Source organism: Bacillus rossius, chromosome 3, assembly GCF_032445375.1.
Source record: "Bacillus rossius redtenbacheri isolate Brsri chromosome 3, Brsri_v3, whole genome shotgun sequence".
Classification (NCBI taxonomy): domain Eukaryota; kingdom Metazoa; phylum Arthropoda; class Insecta; order Phasmatodea; family Bacillidae; genus Bacillus; species Bacillus rossius.
In genome coordinates this window covers 58,578,818-58,606,428 of record NC_086332.1, presented here as the reverse complement: position 1 = coordinate 58,606,428, position 27,611 = coordinate 58,578,818, and the positions used below count along the sequence as shown (strand labels likewise).

The window sequence follows — 27,611 nt, the reverse complement described above, 5'->3', positions numbered from 1 at the left end:
ACTGAAACATATACAAATATAATTTTAAGTGATGATATTGCTTGAAATAACTGAACATTTAAAATTTTCGTTTTTATTTAATTTTTGTAACACATTGTTCTAAAATAAATTATTTAATGTTCTAAAACCAATTATTTAATGATTTATTTAAAACAAATCTTAAATACACATATATTAATGTTATTAAATACATAAAAAACACATTTCAAGTTGGTATAAAATACCTGCTTACACTTGTGCAAACCAGCATTAAATATAGACTACTCGGAAACACAATTCTTGTTGCTTCTGTGTATGATTCATGCCGGGATATAGTGGGGATGAAATACATCATTGTAGCTCACTGAGTATTACAATAACTCTTATTTAATAATCTAAAAGTAGCTAATTTGATATAATGTTCATATCCTGTCTTCGACTTTTTTTAATACTGGAAGGGAGGGATCTGGACCCTACGGACATCCCTCCTCCCCCCCCCCCCCCCCCCCCAGCTTCGTCCCTGTAAATCACGATCTTTGACTTGACCTGAAGATAAGTTATAACAGCTGATACAGTCGTAGACAAAAGTGTAGGAACTGGGAAATGTGGCGTAGTAAGAAACAGCGGCCTGGCCTGGGACGGTGTATCGGTGCGCTGCCCTTGGCCCAAGTGAGCTCAGCTGCAGAGCTGGTCATCTGGCCGGCGGGGACCCCGCGCCCCGCGCCCCGCGACCTGCCTGCGACAAGCACGTTTCTGTTGCAAGGCTTCCCCGCAACGGCGCGCCCGCGTCACCCGATATACCGACCCCCTGTTTCAGCGTTAATGGAATATTTGAAACTGAAGAGGGCGAAAAAAAAGTTATAATTTCTACCTTTTTTTTTTTTTTGTGCGTGCGAAGACTTCAAAGCGGTAGTGAGACAAGTATAACAGTTTCTGGGATAAGCATAACGGAAGTTTTAAATGAAAATTCATGGACCTAATCTTTTTTTTATCATCATGCGAAAGTATGTTTTTTTTCAATTGCTACCAGTAATATATATATATATAATATATTTGTTTTCTTAATAAAGCGTGTCCTAAAAACATAGCTCCACATGGACGTGTGTTAGACCTCCACGGCACTAGTTTAGTGTAAAACTGTTGTGCAGACTTCATCAACCGTAACTTTATTGTTTTGAGAATTTTGCAAAAAAAAAAGAAAGGCAGTCATTTTTAGTAGATCAGAACTGTTACACTTGTAAATCATTTGGATTTTATTTTACAGTTCATTGGTAAAAATGAGGATATATCGCCTGCATAACTTTATTACACTGAACTCAGTAACTATTTTATTGTAATTATAATACTTGTAGTGTGCAGTGTAGTTCATCTTCTGTCATCTCTAATAGAAATCTTTAGCTTTAAAGTAAATAATAAACTTAGCGCTTGTTGAATAGTGATTAATTCTCTCCAAAGTTGATGATAAATTTTTATATGAGTTGTGATGTAAAAGATACTCAAAAAGTATTTTAAATGTATAATATATTTATCAGATTATTTTTAAGTAGTTGAAAAGTGATAATAGATTCTAGGTTAATTTATAGACGAAATAGTTAGATTTTATATGTTACGTTAGCATCGAGAAATTGTGGTATTAGAAAGTGTTAATATATTAAATTATTAATACTCAAGTTATTACAGAAGTGTTAGTCTTCTTATAGAGTATTGATGCTAATTTATAATTAGTAAATGTAGCGCTATCGCCATCGTAATGGAAGAGAACTCTCTCTCTCTCTCTAGTGTATTATATTCCTCTACCCTTTTAACAGTTTATTGCATTTTTGATTATATGTAATTTTTACTGACTGTACTGATCCCTCCAGGCTGCCTGAGACTGCAGGTGATGGATGAAATTTTAATGGAGTATTGGTTGTACTTATTTAGCTGAGTTATTGATAACTACATTAACCATTTTAACAATGCTATACTACTGTTAATTTTATGCTATATAATTAGTAAAGTAACAATTGTATAGCTAGAAATTTGCAAACTAATACTGTTTTTGTTTTATTTTGATACTTTTGTTTTGACGTGTTTTTGTCATTACTATGTATATTATATTTCTTCTGTGTTTCTTAGATTATTTTTTTTATTAATGAAAGAACCATTATGCCATCACTTAAAGTTTTGCATTTATAAATAGCAATGTCAATGTAACAGTAGTGGAATATAATTTCCAAAAAAAAAAAAAAATTAAAATAGCTACCACTTCCAAAATTTTAAAAAGCCTGAAGGCTGAAACAATATAAGTAGGCATAGATACATTTATTTGTATTATTTAGTAGCGTAGACTGAAAAATATGTAAATATTATTAGAATAAACGAGAATTTTTGAAAAAACTCACTCGTGCTTTGTTGTTTTTGAAAAAAACAATAACGACAGTAGTTTCTAGTCATCCTATAGAGTAGTTTGACCTTTAGTGGAATCCAGCCCTAGATAACTAACTTAGTGTTTAGAACCCGTGTAGAGTTAGATGCCTACAAAAATTACCTGCAAATCAAAGGGGATGAAGAAATGAAAAATGATCAACGTGTGATAAGAATTACTTCACGAACATCGGTTGCTGCTACAGTTGAAGATTAAAGATAAAATCTAGCCATTATTTGCGGCTACCTTATCTACACACGAAGAATACTCTTTCCAGATAAATATCTTATTTCACACATTATGACCAATAAACTTGCTTAATTTACGCAAATATTAATTTAAATCTGTACGAGCTAGTACCCAAAATATTTTTGTTTGGTTTGCATTTACTAGGGAACTAATTATTACTAACTGTAGATGTAGATTTTTGTATTTGAACATGTGCAGTAAGTAAAAACACTAATTAACATTCACATAAATATTTTTATGTTTAGTAGAAATTTTTTTCTTAGACTCATTTTAAAGCTTGTAATTTTCGTATTCAACTATAAATAATTTTGCTATAAAATAATGTCTACAACTAAATAAATTTTGAGGTTCTAGTTTCACCAACAGTTTTGATAACGTGTGCACTTCAAGTGTCTGGTTGAAAATTATTATTGCTATTTTATTATTTTATAATTAAATAAACTACACATCTTTATAATTTATCTCATAATTTAAATAATATGATTTTTGTTTATTTATTATATTCCGAAATTATATTTAAAACATTCTTTGATTTAGTTAAAATTTTCTATAATATACATAATCCACACAAGATGATCACGAATTATTTTTCTGATACAGAAAAAAATCTTTAATACTTATTTATTGAAGAACAATGAATTTTCCACGTATAAAATTCCAGAAGATATAAGGTGTGAACCCCTAACTGAAAATTTATCAGGTTTTATGTCCATGTCCAATCCAGCTCACGTTTAGGTATTTAGTAAGCAGTATAGTAGTAGTGTCTAAGAAGAAAAAGAAATAGTTGTTATGAAATTTCATGGATGCAGACTAAATTACTCAGTGTAATACAATTTTATTCCTGGTTTCATGCTAGAAATAATTTTCAAGTCTTGAATTACTTCATTTTAACATCACATTAAAAAAGTAATTTCCATTTTAGTTTTTGTTGTTTATTTTTCTTTTATTTTAAATTTAATGTGATATTGAAATTTTGAGTTTCCATAGTATAGTAAAATAAAATATCGTTCTTTAAAAATTACTTAGTATTACTTATTTTATTCATAAAACGCGTCTAATAATGTTTTTTGTTGAATTTCTAGATTTTATGTGGTCGCTGGGTGCTTTACCTGATGGTGAGTCAATAAATAAGTTTATTTTTGGTTATAGTTTGTGTTTTATGTGTAATATTTATTTTATCTTAAGTAGATAGTGCTTGAGTTTACTCTTTATGAGTTAGGAATCATTTTGTAGTTATTGACATTGGCTCTTTTAAGTTTTTAATTTTATGTGTAGTTGGTGACGATCAACTATCCCATCATATAGTATGTCATTTAAAACTGAAACTTTAACTTATTTGTTTCGAGTAAGTCAGAAGTAGTTTTTTGAATTGAATGAATACCCAATTCCGAGGATTACTTTGGTAAACATGCATAAATTTAACCTAAATTCTATAAAACCGATTCAGCGTTGCTGATCAGTATCATTGACCGAATACTAGTGATAGCGTCTAGAATATGGTTATTATTTTATGTTACTGCAGTGAGCAGGAGTTACTAAGCGAACTTGTTTCCAATAGTGAGGGTTCGCAGAGTTTTTGTTTTCATAAATCATTTGTTGGTGATTATTACATATTACCTAAATAGACCTGCAACTTCATTCGTATATGACAAAACCATTCATAAAAGAATGCATTTTTTTTCAAACCTCTTTATTCTGACCGAGCCTTTGTATTGATAAATTTTATTGTTTATATTAATGTTGTGAAAGTAAATTATTTGATCTCTGCGGAAAAATTAAACGATAACAATTACGTCCGTCCCATTATTGCATTGGATGTAATTTTGTACGCTTTATAAATTAAAATATGCAGGAATTTGTATTTTACAAACAGTATTGCTTGTTTTGACATTCTAATGACTACCCGCGTTGAATGATGAATACATCATAACCTATATAATAATACATGTAGAACTTGTCAGAATATTTTATATTGGTTCTCATATACTGTTATAATTTATTTCCTATATTGTATTTCATATTTTAAAAATTTTTGTTCATTTTTATTTGTTTATGTTCCCCTTATTATTAATGTATTTTAAGTGTATTTAAATTGTTTACTGTTTATAAATGTAATATTATAGTGTAATTTTTGTGTGCTACAAAATAATAATGAATTTATAGTTCAATATATTATTTTGTCCGATAATTTTTACTTTTAACTTTCTTAGTATGTAGTAAAAGCTACCAATATTATTTATATAATTCGACTTTTACTTTTAACTTTTACTGTGCAAGAAAATATAAAAAATGGCACTCTTGAAACATTAAAATATTTAATGATCGTAGTAAAATAATTTGTGATTCCGAGAACATCCAAAGGTTCTTTAATCGGAATGTTATGTTCTATTTATATAATACAGGTAACATGAATACAGTGGTAAATTATTAGAAATAAGCAGCTTTATACAAACGTCCAGACAAAATTAAGAGATAGTGATTTTCCAAGTTTATACTGAATCTTAATTATAAGAAATAATCGTGGCTACTGTACTAAGATAAATGTGATGACGGGAATTAGCAGTTATAAATTTAACTCCATGTTAATTTTGTCACATGTTCACACTTTAGTATTTTTTCGGTACATTTTCAGTTACATTAGTAACATATTCATGCATAATTTAAGCTGTATATTCCAAATATGTTTACTTAGATGATATTTTAATTTATATGTATATATGTTTTGCAGCTGCTACAATTTTTTTTTTTAATTTACTCTGCAGAAATTTTTGTAACACTTGAATTTCTTCAAAATATTTATCTAATTAATGGTTTGAACCAAAGTTGTTTTTATTTCATTGTTAAATTTAATTTTTAAAAATAATGCATACGAATTTTTCTGTCTGGTCTTTCATTATTGCTGGCGCTTTGACGTAAATGAAATTATTCTGTGTGTTACTTACATTAAGTAACACTTGTAGAAGATATTTTATTATTTCAGCTTGTGATTCTTGTAATGTTTAAGTTATTTTGATTGCCCTGAAGCGGCATCAGTGTGGCGGTGCAAGGTTTAGCCAGGACATATAAAAGGTGCTGTATTTTGTTATTGTTCCAGAGCAGCTGCCAACGTGATGATCTGCGCATTGTGTTTTTTTTTTTTTTTTCATTGCTGTTTACGTGTCTGTGTCGTGACATGCTGTGTTTGTTCTTTTCCCCCGCAGGTTTCCCAGCAGCCGCATACGCCGCGTACGCGGCCGGTAGAGGGTACTCGGGGTACCCTAGTTTCGGGCTTCCATATCCTACAGGTAATCACTTGGCGAGCTTGCACCACCCCCACCACCACCACCACCACCCCCTCACCCTCCTGCCCTACCCTCTGGACCACCTCGGGGTGTACGGGGCTGCGTCCGCTAGTCTCCACGCCGTCCCGCTGTGAACTTGGTCGCGATGAAAGGTCTTCCAGTGCCCGCCAGAGATGCGTGACCTCTAACCTCGGTCTCGAGCACATTCCTGTGTTCTCGTGTTGCAAATACACTTGTAATACGACACTCGGACGCGAAATTTAACGTATAATAATGCCGAGCGTGGTAAATATACGCAAATTGTATTTTCAGCTACGTTTCTGGACGCGAATCACACGTAGCTTCCGCACCTGCCGCTAGAATTGACTGCCGGAGCAGCTACGTCGATCATAAAATCATTCGATTTGCAGAGCAAAAGGTTAAACTACATAATTAAACGGGCCCGATAAAAGCGAAAAAGACTTTAAAAAGTACTAAACCTAGTTATTTCGACCTGATTTTCGACAAGGAATTTTATTAAACTACTGCTCATCTTGTTAAAATTCACTAAACTCTAAATGCTATAAAGTTGAGCTTTGTGTAACTTCGGTTCGCGCCATACGCCACAATTGACATCACCGTGGTTGTTACACATTTCCGTTGCTTGACGTCCGTCGCATTAAAGAAATTTACTTTCACCAAATGCCCTATACCGAGAGTTAAGATGTTGCACATCAAAAAAAAAAAAAAAAAAATAAATCGTCTCCCCATTTTGTTCTTTTCGTTTCCTTTCTCTGATATCCCGTTAGTAAGACCATGCTTTTTTGCGAAAATATTTCCAGACCAGCTGTGTGTTATAACTTTCTAGCCTTTTCTGTGTTTAATGGTTGGCTGGGTTTATTTAAAATACACCACTCTTAGCCATCTAGTGCGGAAGTAAACCCGTCCTGAATGGCCAGGTCAAATAGAGCAATGGCTTCTCTTGCAGACGGCCGCCAATCACACGGAAACAATTGCTACCTTATTGCAGTCTGAGCGATCAAAATTTTTCGCGAAAAATTCATTCCCCTTACCTATAAATGCTTTCTTTTCATGACAAGGAGATCTGTTTTTATTCATTTTGTTAGGTGATGTATATTTACAATGTATCCTTGTCAGTATGTGCATTTTATCTATCTAGCAGCTCAATACTCGTACACGAAAATTAAAGTATATGCATCAGCAGCTATCAGTTCACTGATAAATGGTAAAGTCATTGACATTTAAATGTACAATATGTAACTTCTCCTGGACTTACCCTTCTAAGCTCTTCATGCATACAAATATTTCGATCAAAGTCTGAAAAAAGTTTCCTTTATTTATTATTAATTTAGGTGAGCCTGGAACGGAAAGCTTCTGTCCTTGAAAATACAATTTTTTTTAACAATTTTGAAAACTAAGAGCTGTTCAAAACACAATTAGACAATACGCTTGGGGGAAAGGGCAAAATACGAATTTTTACTAAGCGCGTCTTCGCCTTTGAGAATGGTATGCGCAGATTCTTTGCTCTGATATGACGTACATATAAACTCTTTATCGCAACCTGGGACGATGTTGTCTTATGCACACATTTTCGTGGCCGTATAAGTAAGAAGCGTCGTGTTATTTCCGATTACAAAGTTAATTATTACTTGGGTGATTAGAAATGAACTGATATATAGCTAATCTTAGCTTGAATTTAAAAAGAAAGTGTATATGATTTGTAGTGACACTGAAGGGCGAACTCTTTGTAAACATACTAACGTAATACATATTAACATATAAAGGTAAACATATTGAGGGATGTATCTATCACCAATATCTCATGGCAGTATGTTTCCTTTGCTGGTTTAAAACTAAACGGATAGAACTCTTTGAGAGTAGTTTATGGTATGCTACCGTACCAATAACCAGTCACCTTCAACAACAAAATTTTTTTCTACAATTTGGAAACTTGTATTTTTGTAGTTGACCAGTGTTTAGAACCTACGATCAGGCACTTAGAGTTGCAGGACTTACATCAATCATTTGGGTGTATTTCCTTCTTTAGCGTCAAGCTTAGCTTTACAGCTTCCGAAACATAAGTGCCGTGGAACTAGGTTCTGAATATCTGTCTTCGTCTCGATCGGCTAATGAAATTCAGCAGAAAGCTGCAGGTGTAAGGTGTTATGTTCAAATGTGGTTTTTCGCTATAGTCCTACCTTGAAACAAGTATGCATTATCCGTGAAAATTTAGTTGGAACTGTCTGTACTTAAAGTAGTTTAAAGGTAGTTTTAAAATTTGTAGTTTTCGTGGGTAACATGTTAACTTGTAACTGTAGCCACATCTTCAGATAGATAGTGTGTTTATGTAATAACTCTTAAGGCGTTAATGTGCTGACACAGCTTTCCCACTCGTGGTAACAGCCCGCTAATGTAGACATTCGTAGAGATATGTTAGTCTAATATATTTATGTGCACGTGAGTAATTGTAAATCAGAATAGGTGCTAGGTGGCAGCATAGCTAATTAACATGATGAATTAGTTTTAATTTTAAGCTTTGTTCTAGCCGTCTTAAAAATTATAATTGTTTAAATGTTTTAATTTGACAAAGACCGAGTAACGGTGTAATACCGAGTTACTGCTATTTTAAAAGAAATTACTTGTGATAACTCTTTCAACGCGATGATTCTGCGTGCATTCTGCATGAAAGTAATGTCCCACGTACATATATTGTGGCGCATTAGAGGAAAAATCAATAGCTCGTAGGTCTCAGTCCTACATGTATGAGAGAATAAAATCATCCTACTAAAAAAATAATGCATCTCGTGTTGAAAAAATGATAATTGTTAACTTTTGCGTACTAAATGCAATTAAAATTGAACATAAGGGAAAATATTTGAACGTGCAATTTTTCCCCATCGTCCGTGTTTGTTATTGTTAACGTTTTCAATTGTTATGAGACTGTATGTATATTATAAAATATATCGTATTGTGTTGAAGGACGCATGTATTCGTATATTTGATTTTGCTTTTCTACTGCAAAGTCATCTGAACTACTACTTTAAGAAATATTTTCAAATAATGACATTTAAAGAGGCTGTGTTCGATAACAATCGTTCGTTATTTTTTATGTCGTTTACTTGATACTAACCAAACAAGTCAGAATCCATGCATTTGATGTAATACCCAATTCGGCACAATATTAATTAAGCATTTGCAATACGGTATTTCTAAATGTTGAATAAAATACCAAATTAATAGTAATATATTTTCCCGAAGCGATATTATGGTCCCCCATTTACAAAATTTTATCAAATACGGTAGTTAATTTTGCTAGTAAAATTATTCCATAAGTATTTAAAAACACTAAAACTTTTATTGATTATTTAGACAGTCTTTGTATTTATTTATTTATTAGAATTCCTTGTGCTGTACAAAAAAGCATAGGATATTTAGAAATAATATTCACGTAAATGCTTGTAGTGGAAACAGTTAATTATAGGTATTTTGTAGCCTGCATTCTAAAAATAATTTGTCGAACACTGAAAATGCGCTTTGTTACGTAATTTGTTTTGTCTATTTTTAGTGGTTCATTATTGAATATCAAAATTGGTAATGAATTGTGTTACATTTACGTAAAGCTTCATAAATTTTCATTGAAACGTAACCCGTCCTTTTCATGCAGTCCTTCCACATAAAATAATTATGCAGCATTTGTTACTTTAGAGGATTCCCGTCGAAGTCCGAAGCAAGATATATTAACAGTTTTATAAACTAATAGTTAAACATGATATCTACTTGTGAAATTTTTTCTGTTTATTTAATGGTAATAAGGTCAAAAATATTTAGCAGCCTATTATTATTGTTTTTAGACTTAAAGTTGCTTGCGTATGAATTTTATATAAGCAATTATTTTCATGTTTTGGAACCAAACATTCATGCCTTAAGTTCTCAGTTTTATGATTGAATAGGTTCGTCATGAATCACTGCGCATATTTTGAAATACAAATCATACCACTTTTAGCATCGAATTATACACACGTTTTAACTGTTATATTTTATTTACTGCAAACGTATGTGACGTAATAAAGCTTATACAAAAATACTGTCCACTGCCTTAAGTATTGCACTACATACATTATTCCAAGTGGCTTATATGTAAGTATGAAAAGTCTGAGCTTGTGTAAAAAAAATTAATTTTCTTGCTATGCCTGCCTGTGTGCGATTTTATGTAATGAAATTCATTGTGAAATGCTATTAGGTTTCTGTAGATTTCTGAAATATTTCTCACTATTCCAGAATCTCATAGAACTAGGAATATAAACATTTTCAATTTAGCGTAGTTTCTATAGGAGTATATTAGGTGTACTTAAAATAAATAAGTAAAAATAGCGTCTTGTATCAAATTGTAACCTTGTAACTTTTAACGTGTATTTAAAGCAATACTTAACTAGGTCACTTCGTAACAAATAGTTTCACATAGAAAACATTAATCTAGGACTAGAATTTCATTTCTATATAAATTTTATGTTTTATTTTAGAAATGGTAAAATAGAAATCATTTTAGGAAGATTGTTAAAACTTTAACATCAGGGATTTGCTTAACGTATTTCCCTTGCAGTAAGTCGTAAATGTCTCACGTATTTTTTCTTGATTTTAGAGTAACCGCAAATATGTTGTTTGAAGATTGCTTTTTTTTCTCATTAATGTGACAGACATCTTGTGATATACTTTTTTTTAAGAATTCATGTTGTAATATATCGTTCAAGAATTTTGTTATTTTGTTTTAACTAATATGAAATAATTTTTTTTCGTAAAAATTATGTAGGTAAAATTGTATTTTTGCTAAATATTATGGAAGGAGTTTATTCCTTATGTTATAGTTCGAAACATATAGTTCTAGCTACAAGTAGAGCCTACTCACAGTGTCACAGTTCTTGTCTGCTAGATCGCGTGTACGACAGCGAATTAGCTTATAACACGGACTGCGAGCCGTGTTTTGATTTCATATTTTAAAAGTAAAATAAAATAACTTTTTTTTTTCTGAAAACCTGTGGCGACTATGTGCGTCCGATGTGTAGCCGATAGTGTGCAATGTAACTTATAAATGCGACCCATAATCGTGAGTAAGAGTAATTATTTACGTAAATTATTTTTTCATCATACTGCGGTATATTTATACTGTGCTTGTTATAACTAAAGAAATTCTTTGCTACGACGGTAGGATAGTTGTTAATTGCTTAATGCAATTAATAATTTTCAGTTAAGGAGTTATTACCATTATGTTAGCTTTGTTTTGAAATTTAACTATGATTAGACACTATTGCTTCTGTTCATATGTTGATCTCATTTACTATAAAGTTTATTGAAACGCCGTTAGCTTAGCTGTGAAATTTTCTTGAGTACTTGGTGGTTTCAATTTTTGTTATATCAAGTTAATAATGCGAATAGTTAGCTTTCACGCATTTTAGTGAAGCATTTGTACTTATTAAAATAATTTACACTTAATTTTTTTGCAGTTAAGCAGCAGTATAACAGACTTAAACTTTTGTTTTACAGCAGTGACTTTTCTTTTATAAATTCTTGAAAATGTTTTCTCGTTGGACATATTAATATATATTAACACAAATTTAATTTGTATTTTATATTTTAGCATAAAGTTTATTTAGGTACCAATTAAATATAGAATTAAGAAATTTTATTTAAATATATTTTTTTTCCTGTAGACCCTAGATTAAATTTAAGCCTACTTTTTTTATTTTTTTTCGGGAGAAAAATTTATATCGTGTTTTAAATAGCATTCACAAGGATTTATTTTAAAGAATAGCTGAAGAAACCTTATATGTAAGTGTGTAAACAAATCTTTGTTTAACTTGTACGTCTGCTATTGTGTTCCGTCATGCTTTGTTACTCGAGTTTATATTATTCGTATCCAAGTTCATAGAAGACGGCGTGGAGCTAACACATGCATTTGTTCTCATATTCTCGCTTTTCATCTGGGTAAATAATAACCATCCAATAATACGACCGTTAGTATTACATGGTCAAAATGAAGCTCCCGAAGAGTGACTTTCTAATCTCATAATTGTTACAGAATCTAATAGTTGATATTAAAAAAAACACTTTATTTATATTTAATATCATACATAATTTCACTTCATTTCCTCAAGTTTTGTGCGAAAAGTGAGTTTTTACCGTGTGTATGAGTTGGAAACTGTATTTTGTCAACATATACATATATTTTTTTATTGTTCTATTAATATTCAATTATATAGTCATGTGAAAATGCTTGCATTATGTGAATATCGTTTAGAATATGATGCAGATGCTGCAAGTTCGGAAGTGGTAAGTTACTAATTCCAAAAACTTGTTTTTACTTTCTTTGTGAAGAATGAAGCGCCATTAAGAAATAAACATTTTTACATGAATAATATATTAAATTTATTTTAATTTCATGTTAAGTGATGGTTAGCCATTCATTCGATGCTGGAAATTGTGTTGCCCCACCATCAGTGTGAAAGAAATGGAATGTGTGTTTTGGTTTCCCGTGAGCTATTAACACGTGTTCGTGTTGAAATGTTAATTAACCTATGTGTGAGACATATCCATTTGTTAAATGTGCTGCGTTACGGAAACATCAAAATCATACATATGAAATCTTCAGTAAAGACACTTGAAGATATTTAGACATTTATAATAAAGTGCAACGATTGTTTGTAAACATACCCTAGTAATTATGTGTGTTTATACCAGCCAGTTGCAATTATATTGTCTCCTTTTATTGCTGATGTTAAAAACAGTGTCAGTGGTTCTGAAGTACTGTTTTCTTAAAATGAAAATACACCACCGTTTTCAAGTGAAATTAAAATTTATGTAACAATAAAAGAATTAAATAACTTCATAATGTTTAGCCATCCTTTTTTATTACTAAAGTTTTGTTACGTGCCCTTGTGAAAATAATATTGTTCATTTTGTTTTTAACAGCATAAGCTCTACTAAAATTTTCTAAGGCTGTAAATTTTTAATAAACGCCATGTTTTAGAATACAGTTGCATAGTTGAATCATATTATATCATTTATTTAAATTATGTTTCACGCCTTCAAATAACCTAACCCATGCATTTAGATAAACTTTATCAGTTGCATGTAATCTAATAGTCTTAAAATGTTGCTGCGATTAAAATCTTCCATAAAATGACAAGTCTTTTACATGAAATACTAAATGATGAAGTCATATTAAATATTTGGTAACACAATATATTTACTTATAGTTTTTTTACATACATTAAATTTGCTTTAATCTTATTTCCGGATTTTTATGTAGGTCTATAAATACTTGCATACTATGCATACATTCTAATTATTCATGTACCTTCCCTTTTTATATACTGATTCTTCGCTCATCATATATCGTATTGAAGTGATAAAGAAATTAACGGTTCTTGGATTAGCAGGACAATGCGTCACGATAAAATAACTCAATTTTTTTATAAAATATTAATTTTATTTATTTATTTTTTACTAAGCCATGTAAATAGTTTTTCTAACAGTTTCTGTATTTTAACTTGATTTTGATAGACAATTAAGACGACCTTAAAACCTAAGTTTACTTTCCGTGTGTTGATTTTAGAAAAATTTTTGCGTAAGTGGTATATTTTAATAAGGACCTTAAAATTTTAAAGCTTCGATTAAATAATGTCCATGAATGTTGTTTATATGACTCATCCAGAGATACAATTAAATGTATAAATTCCTCATTATATTATATCGTTGTGCTTTATCGTAACCTGAAACAGAACAATAATTCTATTGCAAAATGCAGCGGAATCTAAGTAGAAGAAAAAAAGATCAGTTTTCGTGAAGAAAATAGCCGTAATCGAGTGGTTATGTGAGATGGGTGGTGCTTCCAAAGACTGCCGTTATCTAAAGCAGTGTACACAATTGTATCAGATCACCGTATTTGTATCATGAGCGGCCTGTGAAAAAATAATTCTGTGTCAAGCGCGCTTATAAAAAATTAATTAATACAATGATCGGATCGGACATCAGGAGTCGCCGTCACATCAAAGGGAAGATACGTGATATTGATTCAGACAGCTTGGACGAGGTGTTTCCCGGTCATTATCTTGTACCATCGGTTGCGTAGCCGGAGAAACATTGCAGTAGTTTCCTTTTGCACTTCCCATATTTACGTAGTTCATTCAGATAACAGAAACATTTCTGCATATGAAGATAGCGTTAATGTTTTCAAACTCGTTAGAGCTTCTTAACTTTCATTTCAACGTGGAAACCGCCCCCCCCCCCCCCCCCCCCCCCCCCCCATGAATTTATATTGGTAAAAACCCTTTTTGTCCACCTACTTCGAGATCTTCTCGTCTTGCATCTTAGCGCGTGATGTGTGGAAGTATAGCTGGCGGCAGACAATTGCAGTGGAGAGACAAGGCCACTCAAGTGGGTGGTAAAGTGAAGACACGCTCAGATGATACAGATCGAGCTGCCTTGTCATCGAGCGGCTGTATCATGATCGCTGTAACTTATCTGATACATGTGTTGACGTGCCTTAACAGGGTGTTATATTTAGGCGAGAAGAACATCGCAGTTCCTCAGTCATCGCAGTTCCTCAGATGACGATCCGAGTGCGGAAATACTGATTGTTTAATTTTATTTGAACACTGACGTTAAGATTTTTTTCAATGAAACTCTGTCCGAATTAAACTTACGTTAATTAAGTCGATCGATCTCGAAGAACTCTATACGCAGATACCCTAATCACCGATCTAGCCCTTGATAAGTTTTGGTTCCATAACGTGTAATATCCGGTGTGTTTGAACGCCTAGGTAATTTGTGTTATAGTTGTTGCACATAGTATGGCGATTCTGAAAGTGCACAATAAATAGCTACTAATAAGAATTACGTTTGCGTGCTTTCTTTAAGTTCATTTGTACAACCTGCGCCAGTGACTCAGTTTTAGTTAAATATAATACATAAAATACGCCAATTAAATAAATATATAAATAAAATTTTCTAGAATACTGACATTAGTTAGCTTAGAAAACCTGTGCTTGTCTACAAAGTATCATACTCATGCTAATAGGTGGACTGACAACCGTTTAATTGACAGTATTTTTAAGAGACCTTTTACGAAAACTCATAAACTTATTTTAATTTTCCTTTTTTGGGGATTTCTATTATAGCATTTTCATAGTTGCAACGAGGACAGAATGTACGTAGTTGACCAACACTACAACCGAATTTATTTTATCGCTAGCTGGTCCAGCTGTTCGTCGCGAATGTTCTAAGACGAGGAAAGCATTACTGGAGATATATTTTTTTAAAATTAATTTGTGCAGCACATTGCTGACTGTCGTATTTACTGCATGGTCCACGATCAAACCGAGCACCTGTACCTCTCAGGGATGTAATAAAAGTGGCAGGCGAGTTTTCAAGTGAAATGAAATAAAGCACACGTGCATTAAGTGTCATTCCCTCCCTCGCATCAGGTGTAGCATTGCCTGGAATGAATGCTATAGTGAAAGAGGCGGGCGAGAAACGTTAGCACGCTACGGAACGTCGGTTCGCAGTGGTTTGAGCGAGTCTGGGAGAGGGCGCTGTGTTTCACCATGCTTGTTCGAGTACAGCCATTGCAATGTGTGTCATAGGACTGGCACTGTGCAGCGTTGGTAGGGCGAGGGTTGGAGTTCGTGTTTCTCCCGCCAGATGTCTCGCTAATCTGCCGGCTGGTAAGCCAGACCACCTGTTTCTCCGTGTTGCTCGGAACTGTTATTTTGTGTCCTTAGGATGTTAGCAGCTGTTATTCTGTTATAGTATTTTTCCACTGCATTTTCCCCCTTTTCAATGTTTTTTTTTTCAATTGTAGTTTTTATTACAGCATATAAATAACAATCTACCCGCTAGAAGCATTATGTACAGGTTTTCAAATATATAGAAACCTTGGTTTTTATCCATTTATTTGCAGAAAAAGTTGCCTTAATATTGTCATCTGTAGCCTAACATATCCGCATTAAAATTTATGTAGTTTTGTGACACTTAAATATTTCCTTTTATATATATATTACTTTATGTTCCTGTATAATTCTTATTTGTGTATTTTATCTTACCTTAATATTTGTATATTATCGCGTTATGACGTTTGTTAATTTTATTTTTTACTCCATGTTTCTAGAACAATATCCAGATTATTCAAATCATTCCGAGTAATTTTGTGGAATGCTCTGTATAATGCAGCATATTTAAATGTCCTTTGACGTGATGCACGTTCAACGTAACACGAGCCCTTTAAACTCAATCAGTTTTATTTGTCATTATAGTAAGTTTGTTATTATTTATTCCATGCACATTATCCTTGTAAGGACTTGCTATACTTACCTGTTATCAGACTTATATTACTGGAGAAAACATTAATAGCTGAAATTATTATTCTTTGTGTTTAGATAAACAGTAAATTGCATATTGTAGTCTGTAACAAAATTAAAATTTGTGAAGTTACATCACATGAATATTAGATATTTAAATACATAGTTATTACGTGTTATTTACTCTACGCACTTTGAATACAGGCCTACGCGTATTTGACTGAAGGGAGAGGAAATTAGTATCCTTGATTATTGTAAGTGCAGTGTAATGAATTTTGTACTGATAGTGCCTGCTACTAGTATGCAGTATCTCGTATAAAAATATAGTTTAGTAAGTAGTTGAAATCAAGGACAAGTTGGCTTCATGATCACGATGAAATAAAGTCAATCTTTCTAGTTAATATACAATGTTTGTATTAATTTTTAGCTTTCGTTGAGCTAGCAATGTGTCCAAAAGTACGATTATGTTTATGTTGGCACTAACGAAACCAGATTTTTTCAAAAATGAAGATACTTTTTATATTGAATAGAATTCTGTTTATTGTATCATCTCATACTATTTTTGTGCACGTTTCTTATGAAGTTAGACAAAAGCTTAATTTACTATCGTACATGTTATATAACATGTTTCTCCGTACTAACAAAGTCATAGAAGTTTTAGGTCTACTTACTGCCTGGGTGAGCAAATTAAAACATTTATTTTCTTCTGTCGATGCTTAGTGGTAGTATTTACAATCAATTTATGCTGTAAGATTGAAAAAAAACCTATTATGGAATAACGATGTTAAGTTTCATTTCAGGAAAAATATCTCTTCGGTATACTTCAAAAATATTTAATTCTTATATTTGGTACATACACTGTAGTTGAAATCTCAGGATCGCTAAGGGTAAACCTGCTTTTAATGTACATTCGGACCAACTTTTATAATGCATTTGCATTTATAATTCATAGAAACACGTTTTGTTTGAATAATTTTGTTCTTATATAAAAAAAAAATCAATTTGCCCTTGATTTTAGAAAATTACATATGTAGTGTTCATAGATAAATAATAGAATTTCAGCCTTCTTTTACATGTTAAACTTATTCAATGGATGAGTCATGTACACAACATTAAACCTCAATACTATGTATTTCGTTTTTGACTTTATTCTGCGAACCATAATAGGAAAAAAAATTAAACTTTATATTTGTGATGAGTCATTTCTTGACACAAGCAATTATTTTTTTCTGTTATGCTACTTGTAGCGACTGTTCGTTTACGAATAAAGAAATAATAAATTGAACAATTTTAAATGGTCATTACCAAGTGTTTGATGCACCTAACAATCACTTTGATGCCTATTTCAATTACTGAGAGCCATCTGTGAGTCGGCTAGTTAACCGAACATATATCTAATGCAACCACGGACTGTTAATGTATTGTCTTTATCACTTCATCGTTATTTATTTACATTAAAAAAGGAGGAATACTCGGATAAAACACATATTAAGGATAAAAAAATTTGTAAACTAAATATACTATTAGATTTTTTAAAACACTTTCCTATTCCGTAGTTAATGGCAAACAGGTAGACTGTTGTGTAGTGAAGTATAGTTAGATTAGGACTTAATCAAAGAAGAATCCAGGGAGAAAAAAATAAATGAAGTTTTCTGATGGGACCCCGAACCTGCTACACAGAAGAAGATTTCAAGCTGAGAACATCTTAATATTGGGCGAGTAAAATGTAACAAAAAATTTAAAAATATTTTTATTAAAATATTTATTCATAGCGTTTTGTTTGTGGAAAATTTCATAGTGTCGACATTTTCTTTGTGGTTAATTTTCTTAGTTCTTTCAAAATGGAAGTAAGTGTAGAAAATTTTATAGTAATAGTTAACTAGATATGTGTTTTTATTTGTTTTCAGTATTATTAACATAGAACATAAAAACAACTAACAGTTAGTGCAAAACTGTAATAACTGAATTTTTTCGTAGTCAAAGACGTTTACTAGTTGTTTTGTCAATGGTGTTTAGCTTCAAATTTTAAGTGTTTCGTAAATTTTCGAATTCATTTTGTGTAAAAGCTGTCGATGTAATGTGCAATAGGAAAAAAAAAAACGCAATAGTATCTGCATTGAAAATAAAGTGTGTTTACTAACAATTTTTAGTATAAATAGACTTTGCAATAACATTTTGATGTTAGATTACATATTAGTGCAGTTGATAGAACTTGAGCCACAGATTATTGCTTAGTCAAGTTACGTTGTTTTTTTCTAATGTTGATTTGTAACTAAGGCTGAGTAAACCTAGTGCTTAGATTGTAGACGCTAACAACATTGTAGAATAAAGTCATGTATGTATGTCGTGAGTGAGTGAGTCAGTCCCAGTCAATTCTCCTGTCAGCTTTGCATTACTACATGTGTATATCAATACTGATTATAGTGTCTAGTTTAGTCTAAGTGTATTTACTCAATAATTTTGTGAACTTGCGGGTTAGCCGCAACATTTCTTTCATAGTCACGTTTGTGTCTTCATGGCTGCACTTAAAGTTTCGTCTTTAATCACTTTCGGAATCTTAAAATGTGAACTTTCAAGCGCACATGTACATGTTTTTTTTTTGTATTTGTTTTTAACTAAATAAAGTCAAGAACTTCATTGCTGCTTCAAACTTTCGTATACTGAAAACTGTTTTGTGTTTGTGATTTCCAAGCCATGAAGATAAACGCTTTAGAGTAGAACTTAGTGTTCACAATAGAGTAGTGTGTTTCTTGTTTTCGTATTATTTTAGTATGTCTCATATGACCCTACTTTTTGTATAGTGATTTGTCTCTTAATATTAATAGTTTATTTTCTATTGAAAGTGGTTGAAACTGCACACAAAACAACTTAATTTGTTCAGTTTTACGAAAAATATTTTTATATGGTTATTTCATCAAGAAGGGAAAGTGTATTTTAAGTTTAATTTGCTGATTACTGACTTCTGCAAAACTGTAAAATTCTCTTATCATATGAGAGGTTATAAGCCGAAAAGTTATAACTTCAATGCTGTAATTAATAATTATAATATTAAAATTACATAAGTTAACGTAGTTATATTTCTACTTTGTCAAATAAAATATTTGGTAAACAATTAATTAAAAAATATTATAATTATTTTTTTAAATATTGATCGACGGTGCAGTTAGAAATGTCAGCAACTTTAATACGTCAGTAATATCGGTTTATTTTTAAACTGATGTTATGATGTTTTACTTTGTCATAACCTAAAACTTCAAGAAAGTTCCAAACCTAATAGCTAATACGCGAAGATTCAGCTTATTCCTTAACATAAAAATAAACAATATTTTAAATAGTGAACACCTTTAAAATCTTATCCCAAAACTTATCTCATTAAAATATTAATCGATGGCTTCATAATCTGATGTGTTTACACCTTCGTTAGCGAATGGAAGAATCACACTAGAGTGCGTTCGCTACTGATCACGTAAGTAATATTAAATCTTGTACATTTTTACATAGAGTGCAATGGGGCATGTTTCTAGCTCACTTCAGCACAATAAATCCCTAATTATCATTATAAAGTATGCTACCTGTATATTATACTGTTTATTGTTAAAAGCATGGTAAACCGTGTACAATCCGTGTTTTTTAACTATCTTAAACCCATTCATTTAACTTTTTTGGTTTTTAGTGTAGTGTGTTATTTTTCATATCCTATGTTTAAAATTTATTTCAACATTTAGAACTTTCCCAGTTTGTTAGTTTCTTTTTAGATAATTTTAAAACTGTTTAAGTGAAATTAATATTTGCCTTATTTTTCAGTCATTTTTAAAGTAGCTGTTTATTTAATTAACTACATTTTTAGTTCATTATAAATCACTTATTTCTTGTTTTTTTATCTTGCAGCTGCAAAATTAAACTTCACTAAACAAACTTTATTAAATAGTTTTATCCTTTTTTCCCAGTAATTCCACTTATTCTTATCAGGCCCAAGCAAGTATAAAATCAATAATCGCAAATGTAATTAAAACGTAAACATCATGAAAAGAAATTATTTATACGTTAAAAAGTTAAGTAAACTAAAAGTTTACAAAGAACGTCGAATTGGTGGCGTCGTAATGATTTGGTTTTGTTAAAGCTATATATTTCTTGTGTTCAGAAATTTTTAAAACACTACCAACTTATTTAGTTACTTTTTTACGAAAAGCCAGAGCTTCACTGCCGGTACTTCTTAAAAATATGTTCTCCATTGACACAAGTATATTTACAGTTACCAGCAGGAAATGTATTAATTGTTTCATTAATGAAAAGTATTGCTAGTATGGCAGCTGGTAAATGTATCATTTTTTGCACATTATGCATTTCAAATTTTAGATACTATTTTGGTATAGGAATCCAAGTTCATATTAAAACAAACGGGCCTTTAATTGCGCTGAATGATAATTTAAACGTGTGTGATAATGATATACGCAACATTTAAACCTAAATACAATATTAATAGCTACCCGCCCACTGATTGCTCTAATGAGTTTCATATAAAAAATTGAAGGTATACAAACGTAGAGACGGATGTACTTTCAAACTGTTTACCGACGCTGTTTTTTTTTCTATCGAACTTCTTAAAATCAAAAATTTTGGCTTGCATAAACACACAACTGTTGGATATGTTTTGAAATAATTAACTGCATGTTGTTATTCTTGTTTGTACATTATCATCAATGCTATTTTTTGTGTGTAAAGGTGGTGTATGTTCAATTTTTTTTATTTGGTTCTGCTGCATTTGTTTTTTTTTTCGGATTACTCATACTTATTTTTTTTAACATGCTTCGAAGTGATTTTTTGTGTTGAGCTTAAATGTGGTTGCTTCTGTAAAATGACCTTTTTTCTTTTAAAAAAAAACTTGGTTTTAGTGCATTGTTTTGAAGTTAAACTCTTTGTTGTTTTCGTTCATTTCGTTTCAATAACGTACACTGTCACGTTATTTGGTGTTGCTGTCCTGTCACTTGGTTCCCGGTTACAAGGCGTGTAAACATGAGCGGGTTGACTAAGTACTGCTGCTGCTGCTGTTGTTGACTCAAGCGTGTTCCGGCAATAAAATCACTTTTCTCGCGTCCTGAACATGACACTGGGATGCATGATGTAATACTGGTGGTGGTGGTGGGTATCCTGTCCTTTTCTTTCGTCCTTTCCTTACTGAAAGCCAATAATCCTAAATCCACTCCGCATACACCTTAAATTGTGTATCCTCTCAATGCCAAATTTATTCAGAAGTTTTTATGAAAAAAATTAAAATTCTTAAATTCGTAATTTATGCTCGTTGTTTCGATGCCAATGATAAATAAGCGTGTGTTTATGATGTCAGAAGTGTTAAATGAAATAATATTCTTTCCCTTCGTGATGTCAATTATGTAAGTTAAAAGTGTATGTAAACATTGTTTGTTTGAAAATTGTGTTATTTTTTTAAATAAAAAAAATTCATTTTGTCGCTTGCTCTTAGCTTTAATAAATATAGCTGTTATATTATTTTTTCATGGAAGTCTCTTTGTTCCGATGTCTTCGGGATATTTCCATATTGATTTTCATTCTAAAGTCTTTTTTTTCCACAGGGTCAAAAGTTAAGAGCGACATATTTTAACTGCATTGAATTTTTAAAAAGTCGTAAACTATTACAAAATTTTTATTTCGTACGAATATATTGGCCTCCAAGTAAGTGTATTCTAATACTTGGATGGCTTCCCTGAATTTCTATGCCTCTTAAAATTTTAAAACAAAAACTTTGCAATTGTTTGATTTTTTTTAAAAAAAAAAGTTCAATACCCTAAAAATTATTCGAGCCCGGCATGAAGAAACAAAGTGGCCGATTGAAGTAAAATTGACTAAACATGGATTTTTTTTTCTTCTGATCAATTTTGGCTATCTCCATTGCATCCATTCACAGGGTTCCCAGGCTACAGCTTCTTCCCTCCCCCCACCGCCCCCGCGGGAGCCCCGCCCACCTCAGACCGCGCGGCCAGTGCCTACTACGACTATGCGGCCCACGCCGCCGTAGCCGCCGCAGCCGCCCAGCAGCAGGCGTCGCTCTCGGGCGAGGCGGTCGCCAGCAGCTCGCCCCTGCACCGGGAGCACGCGGTGTACCACCAGCCGCCGCCCCCGCACGCCAGGCACCCCGCCGCCGCCCAGCGTAAGCGCCGCCGCCGGCCTCTCGCGCGTCCGGCCCGCCGAGTGTGTGTGTGTGTTGTGTCATAGGACATCTGCTCACCGTAGCTTTCATGCGGCGGAGAAATCAACATAAAGTTATAATTCAATTCCTTTGAGTTTTTTTTTTCAAGAATAAGTTACGGAAAACGCTCGTTTTAGCCATCTTCACTCATATAAATGTACAGTTTAAAAACGGAATACGGAATACTCATGCATCCTCGTCATATTATTCTTATTTCTTTTTAACGGACCTCACTCGGCTGTCTCGATCAGTTTTCAAATCACGTGGTTTCCTCTGAAGCTCTGCGCACCGTACGTCGTTTTCCGGGTCAGCGAGGGGGGGGGGGGGGGGGCCTTTAGTGGTTCGTCCCTCGGCTTTCCGCCATCGAGTCTCGTCTCCGCCCCAGCCGCCGCTCTTCAGCGTGGCGCTGCAGTCCGCTCGGGCGCTCGCGACCCGCCTCCTCCGTCTGGTCTCAGCCGTCGACCAGACCCAAGAGCCCGCGCTTCAGTGTTCTGAGACGAGCTCTTACCCCTGTGCAGTCTGCAGTGTCGTTCAGTTGAAGTTCCAAGAAACGACGGATGAGTAGAACAAGTAAGAGCACGCAGGGTTTTCGTTCGGTCACAAGTTGTCAGCAGCTGGTCATTACGAGATGCCAGGTTGTGTTTTATTCGGTGCAGATGTCACTCGTTGTTGTATATTAGACCATCGATGTCAGAGACTTCTCTATTCCCAAAAATCCTCCGGGACGTCAAGTGTCAAGATCCTTACCTGTAAAGCAAGCTTCAGCGCCTGTACTTCAGCAGTAGGCAACATGTTCATCCGGGGATGATCAGATACTCATTTATCGAAAGCACTTTTCCCCGTTCTTGACAAGACTACCAACTCTACAGCTCCCAGACGTTAACTTTGCTTTTTTGTATTATATATTTTAGTCATAACCTTACTCTTCGTACCGTAGGAGAAGTCTAAAGCTGGGTTCACAGTTTACAAACATAAGCGGGTGCATAGCAGGCCACGCACACGACTGTGCACACGACCTGTTCACAATTGAAATATTATTTTAATTTCAGCCGATGAAATTTCGCGATGTATCCGCCATCTGTTTGTCAGTGTTAGTAAATAACTGTATTAACTACCAAATGATCATCACACGACACCTGACCAGCAATTTGTGAACACAGTTTTTCAACACAATTATTAGAGTTCTGTAAAAATGTTTATTTTTACCATTCTAAACACAAAACATTTGTATTTACATTGATTGCTAGTGCATTTGTTTTTAAAAGTATTAACAGCAATAATTAATTTTTAAATAAGGAATTACATGCACCTGTACATTTTAATATCTTGACAATATCTTGCTTCAATATTATTAATAATTATAAACAGTTCTCTAGTCCCGCCAACGTTGCATTCAACTCTACTCTAATTGCTGGTGCGTCATGCGTCCGAAACATAAATATATTCATTTCCCTCCTGTGCACACGATCTCTCTCCCATGCACACGACCATCCTATACGCCATTGTGAATCGGTAGGTTCGAAAACATGGCGATCAAATCTTGTGTACACAACCTACTGTTACTGTCATTTTTTTTTCATTTGTGCACCCAGCTTAATGCTTTACTGTACCAACGGTTTCAAATCAGTGCCCTTAAGTTATTTGCGACTCACTCAAATACTATTTAATTTGATTCTGCACAAGATATAAGGTTGTCTTCGCCGGAATTCAGCAAGACGTCATTCGAATAACCATACAGGGTCACTCTGTAGTGAACTAGGAAGCATGAGCGTGATCTCAGAAAAATCCTGAAGGGCTGCCCATCCAAGGGGCAACAATTCAGACAACCTTTCAAAAACACCACTGTCAGAAAAATCCTGATGGGCTGCCCATCCAAGGGGCAACAATTCAGACAACCTTTCAAAAACACCACTGTCAGAAAAATCCTGATAGGCTGCCCATCCAAGGGGCAACAATTAAGACAACCTTTCAAAAACACAATTGTCAGCAAAATCCTGATGGGCTGCCCATTCAAGGGGCAACAATTCAGACAACCTTTCAAAAACACCACTGTCAGAAAAATCCTGATGGGCTGCCCATCCAAGGGGCAACAATTCAGACAACCTTTCAAAAACACCACTGTCAGAAAAATCCTGATAGGCTGCCCATCCAAGGGGCAACAATTCAGACAACCTTTCAAAAACACAACTGTCAGCAAAATCCTGATGGGCTGCCCATTCAAGGGGCAACAATTCAGACCTTTCAAAAACACTACTGTAAGAAAAATCCTGATGGGCTGCCCATCCAAGGGGCAACAATTCAGACAACCTTTCAAAAACACTACTGTAATAAAAAATCCTGATGGGCTGCCCATCCAAGGGGCAACAATTCATACAACCTTTCAAAAACACTACTGTAAGAAAAATCCTGATGGGCTGCCCATCCAAGGGACAACAATTCAGACAACCTTTCAAAAACACTACTGTAAGAAAAATCCTGATGGGCTGCCCATCCAAGGGGCAACAATTCAGACAACCTTTCAAAAACACTACTGTAAGAAAAATCCTGATGGGCTGCCCATCCAAGGGGCAACAATTCAGACAACCTTTCAAAAACACAACTGACATTTTGGGAACTGGCATCTGTTCCCGTCATCAGGCACAAACAGACTGATAACGGACACTGGAAAACAGGATGTTCGTCTGTGTTATTTTATTCATCATAGGGTCCATCTGTTTGACATCATCTGATTTAGGCTTCTTCTCTGTGAATTTATGTTTTCATTGTTATTTCTTTTTTGTATTCTTGAATTTTTTTCTGTGACGAACAGTGCAAAATTGCAATAGCATATGCCCAAAAAATGTTATAAAAAATTCCCCATTGCAAGAATCATTTAAAGAACGTATAGACAAGACGTTATTAACAGTGCGCGAATTCCTTCTCAGCAAAGGTTTTGCCGTTTGCGTTATATAGGCCCAATTAAACAATAGAAAAAGACAAAGAACCTAAGGAAGTGCTACTTTAAAATTGCAGTGCCCTTAGTGTAACCTAGGCCCGGAATATTTCAAGTTTTGTTAATAATGTTTGACGACTTTAACTCTGTCGTAATATTTAACGTGATTTTTCATGTTACACTTCATTTTAATAATTTATCTGTTTATAAATAAAGTTTTTAAAAAAATTATTAGATATTTGTTTCCAAGCAATAATTTACTGATTCTTATTATGGCTTGAATTTTTTCTGTGATGATTTTATTAGTAAGCTATGCAAGATATTTTTTATTATTCACGAATTTTACTCCAGGAATTTTTTTTACTCACTTTATAATTTCTGATATTCTGGCGATTAAATGAAGTCTTATTATTTGTAACATGTTTTTAAGTATTTGTGTAATTTTTTTCTAGTTAATATTTTTTTGTAATAATGTCGTCGGTTTGTGTGTGTATATATATCTTACTAACTAAATATTAAAACCTGAGTTGAACATGGTTTTATTTCTTTTGTGTGTTTCTTTTTAGTATTTTTTTTTTACCAAACTACGAAATCAATCTATATTTACAATATGATTTCAATAAATAATAATTCTAGTAATTTAAATACGTGTCATGAGCTTTGATTCGTTCGTGGAGTATGTAATAAATAAAATACATTTGATATTTGACAGTCACGCCATGTAAACCATTACCAAAAATTATGCAACTACATGCTAAATCCGTGTGTCAGATTTTATAATTTACCCATAATTACAAAATATTCGAAATGTTTTGTGTGCAGTGTAAACCAGTAGCATCCTAACCCAACCCTTATACCTTTATTCCTATACCGCAGTGACTTGGTGTTGAATACCTACCTCTGTGACTAAATATCTAATGGCTCGTTGTTTATGTGTGTTTCCAGTGGACTTAACCAACGGACAGCTCACCCCAAACAATAATACTCCCCTGCTAACTCAGGCACTCTCAGGTACCTTTATTAATATCCTTTCTTCGTGTATTATCTGTGTGTTGATTATTGTTGGTGGGTTGCCATTTTGTTTATTCTAGTTTGTTGGATGCACAGTGAAATAACATTGTTCTGCCAGTTCCTGTTTGTAAATTAGTTAATTTATTCATAATTTTACCTTGTATCCTGCTCTCAAATATTGTGTAAAAAATATAAGGGCCATGCATGTGTGCGTATGAATGCGTATGGATATAGGTAATGTATGCGTATAAGCCTATAAAACGAGGTAAGCTGATGTTTTTACACATTCGTACTTCATTTCTCACGCGAGTATTTTATGTTGAACGTTGGGCGTTGCTGAATTGTTTAACCAACTGTCTGCCACTAAGCTTGTTTAAACTGGCAGTTACCACCTTGGATGGAGTGACTTGTACGTGTTGCGATGTCTTAAGTTTAAGTGATGGCCCGTTTTGAAATTTAAAAATCTAATTTTTTTTAATGGACCCGATAGTACATTATATAGTAGGAATTGGGAATAAATAATAACTCCAAAGACAATGTAACTAGGTGGAATGCTCCAAGCGTGACAATTTAATAATTAATTTCCGATAAAGCTTTGGCAGCAGCGTCTCTAATGTGTGAGTTGAGCACTGACATTTTCTTAAGTAAAAGGTTAATGGTTTGTGACATCTGGTTTCGTGCCTAAAACACAATTCTTTGTGTGTATTTGAACACCTACTTGAGTATCAAATATTTCCGTGTGATTTTTCTCTTTCGTATTCTGGTGGGAATTTTTTAAATAATTTTTTATACCAATTACATTTCATTGAATTTTGAAGCCATCTTTTTGACATTTGAATGTGCTTAGCTGAATATTTTTACTTAACATTTCTACTCAAGTGTTTCAGCCGTATTTCATTATGTACAAACATTACTTTTTGCTTATACATATAGCTACAGTACTGATTATTTTTAAACTAGGCGATCGCTTGAAATTCAACTGCCATATATGTGAGCAAAACCGTAATTTTATACACTTATTTTTACTACCCTATATGTTTTTACATTTATATTTAAGGAACATGATGACACACTGTTGTAGAATTTTTGTGGAGCTGTGTATTGTCAGTAGTTATCTATCACGGTAAATTGAAAGATTCAGATACATTCAAACAGTATATATATATAAGAGCTGCGGTCATGGTCTTTTTTACCTCCT

The 27,611-nt window shown here is 33.2% G+C and overlaps 1 protein-coding gene across 5 annotated transcripts in view; it reads left to right on the top strand.

The window, feature by feature from the left end:
• Window positions 1–27,611, top strand: part of LOC134530757 (RNA-binding protein Musashi homolog Rbp6) — a 1,338,028-nt gene that overhangs the window by 1,258,089 nt on the left and 52,328 nt on the right. For 3 of the 5 annotated variants that reach the window (XM_063365896.1, XM_063365898.1, XM_063365899.1), the window contains 4 exons: window positions 3,718–3,750; window positions 5,836–5,919; window positions 22,189–22,431; window positions 26,348–26,413. In XM_063365896.1, the coding sequence (XP_063221966.1) occupies window positions 3,718–3,750; window positions 5,836–5,919; window positions 22,189–22,431; window positions 26,348–26,413 (426 nt within the window). The remainder of the gene's footprint in view (window positions 1–3,717; window positions 3,751–5,835; window positions 5,920–22,188; window positions 22,432–26,347; window positions 26,414–27,611) is intronic. The other 2 variants (XM_063365900.1, XM_063365901.1) reach the window with 2 other exon arrangements.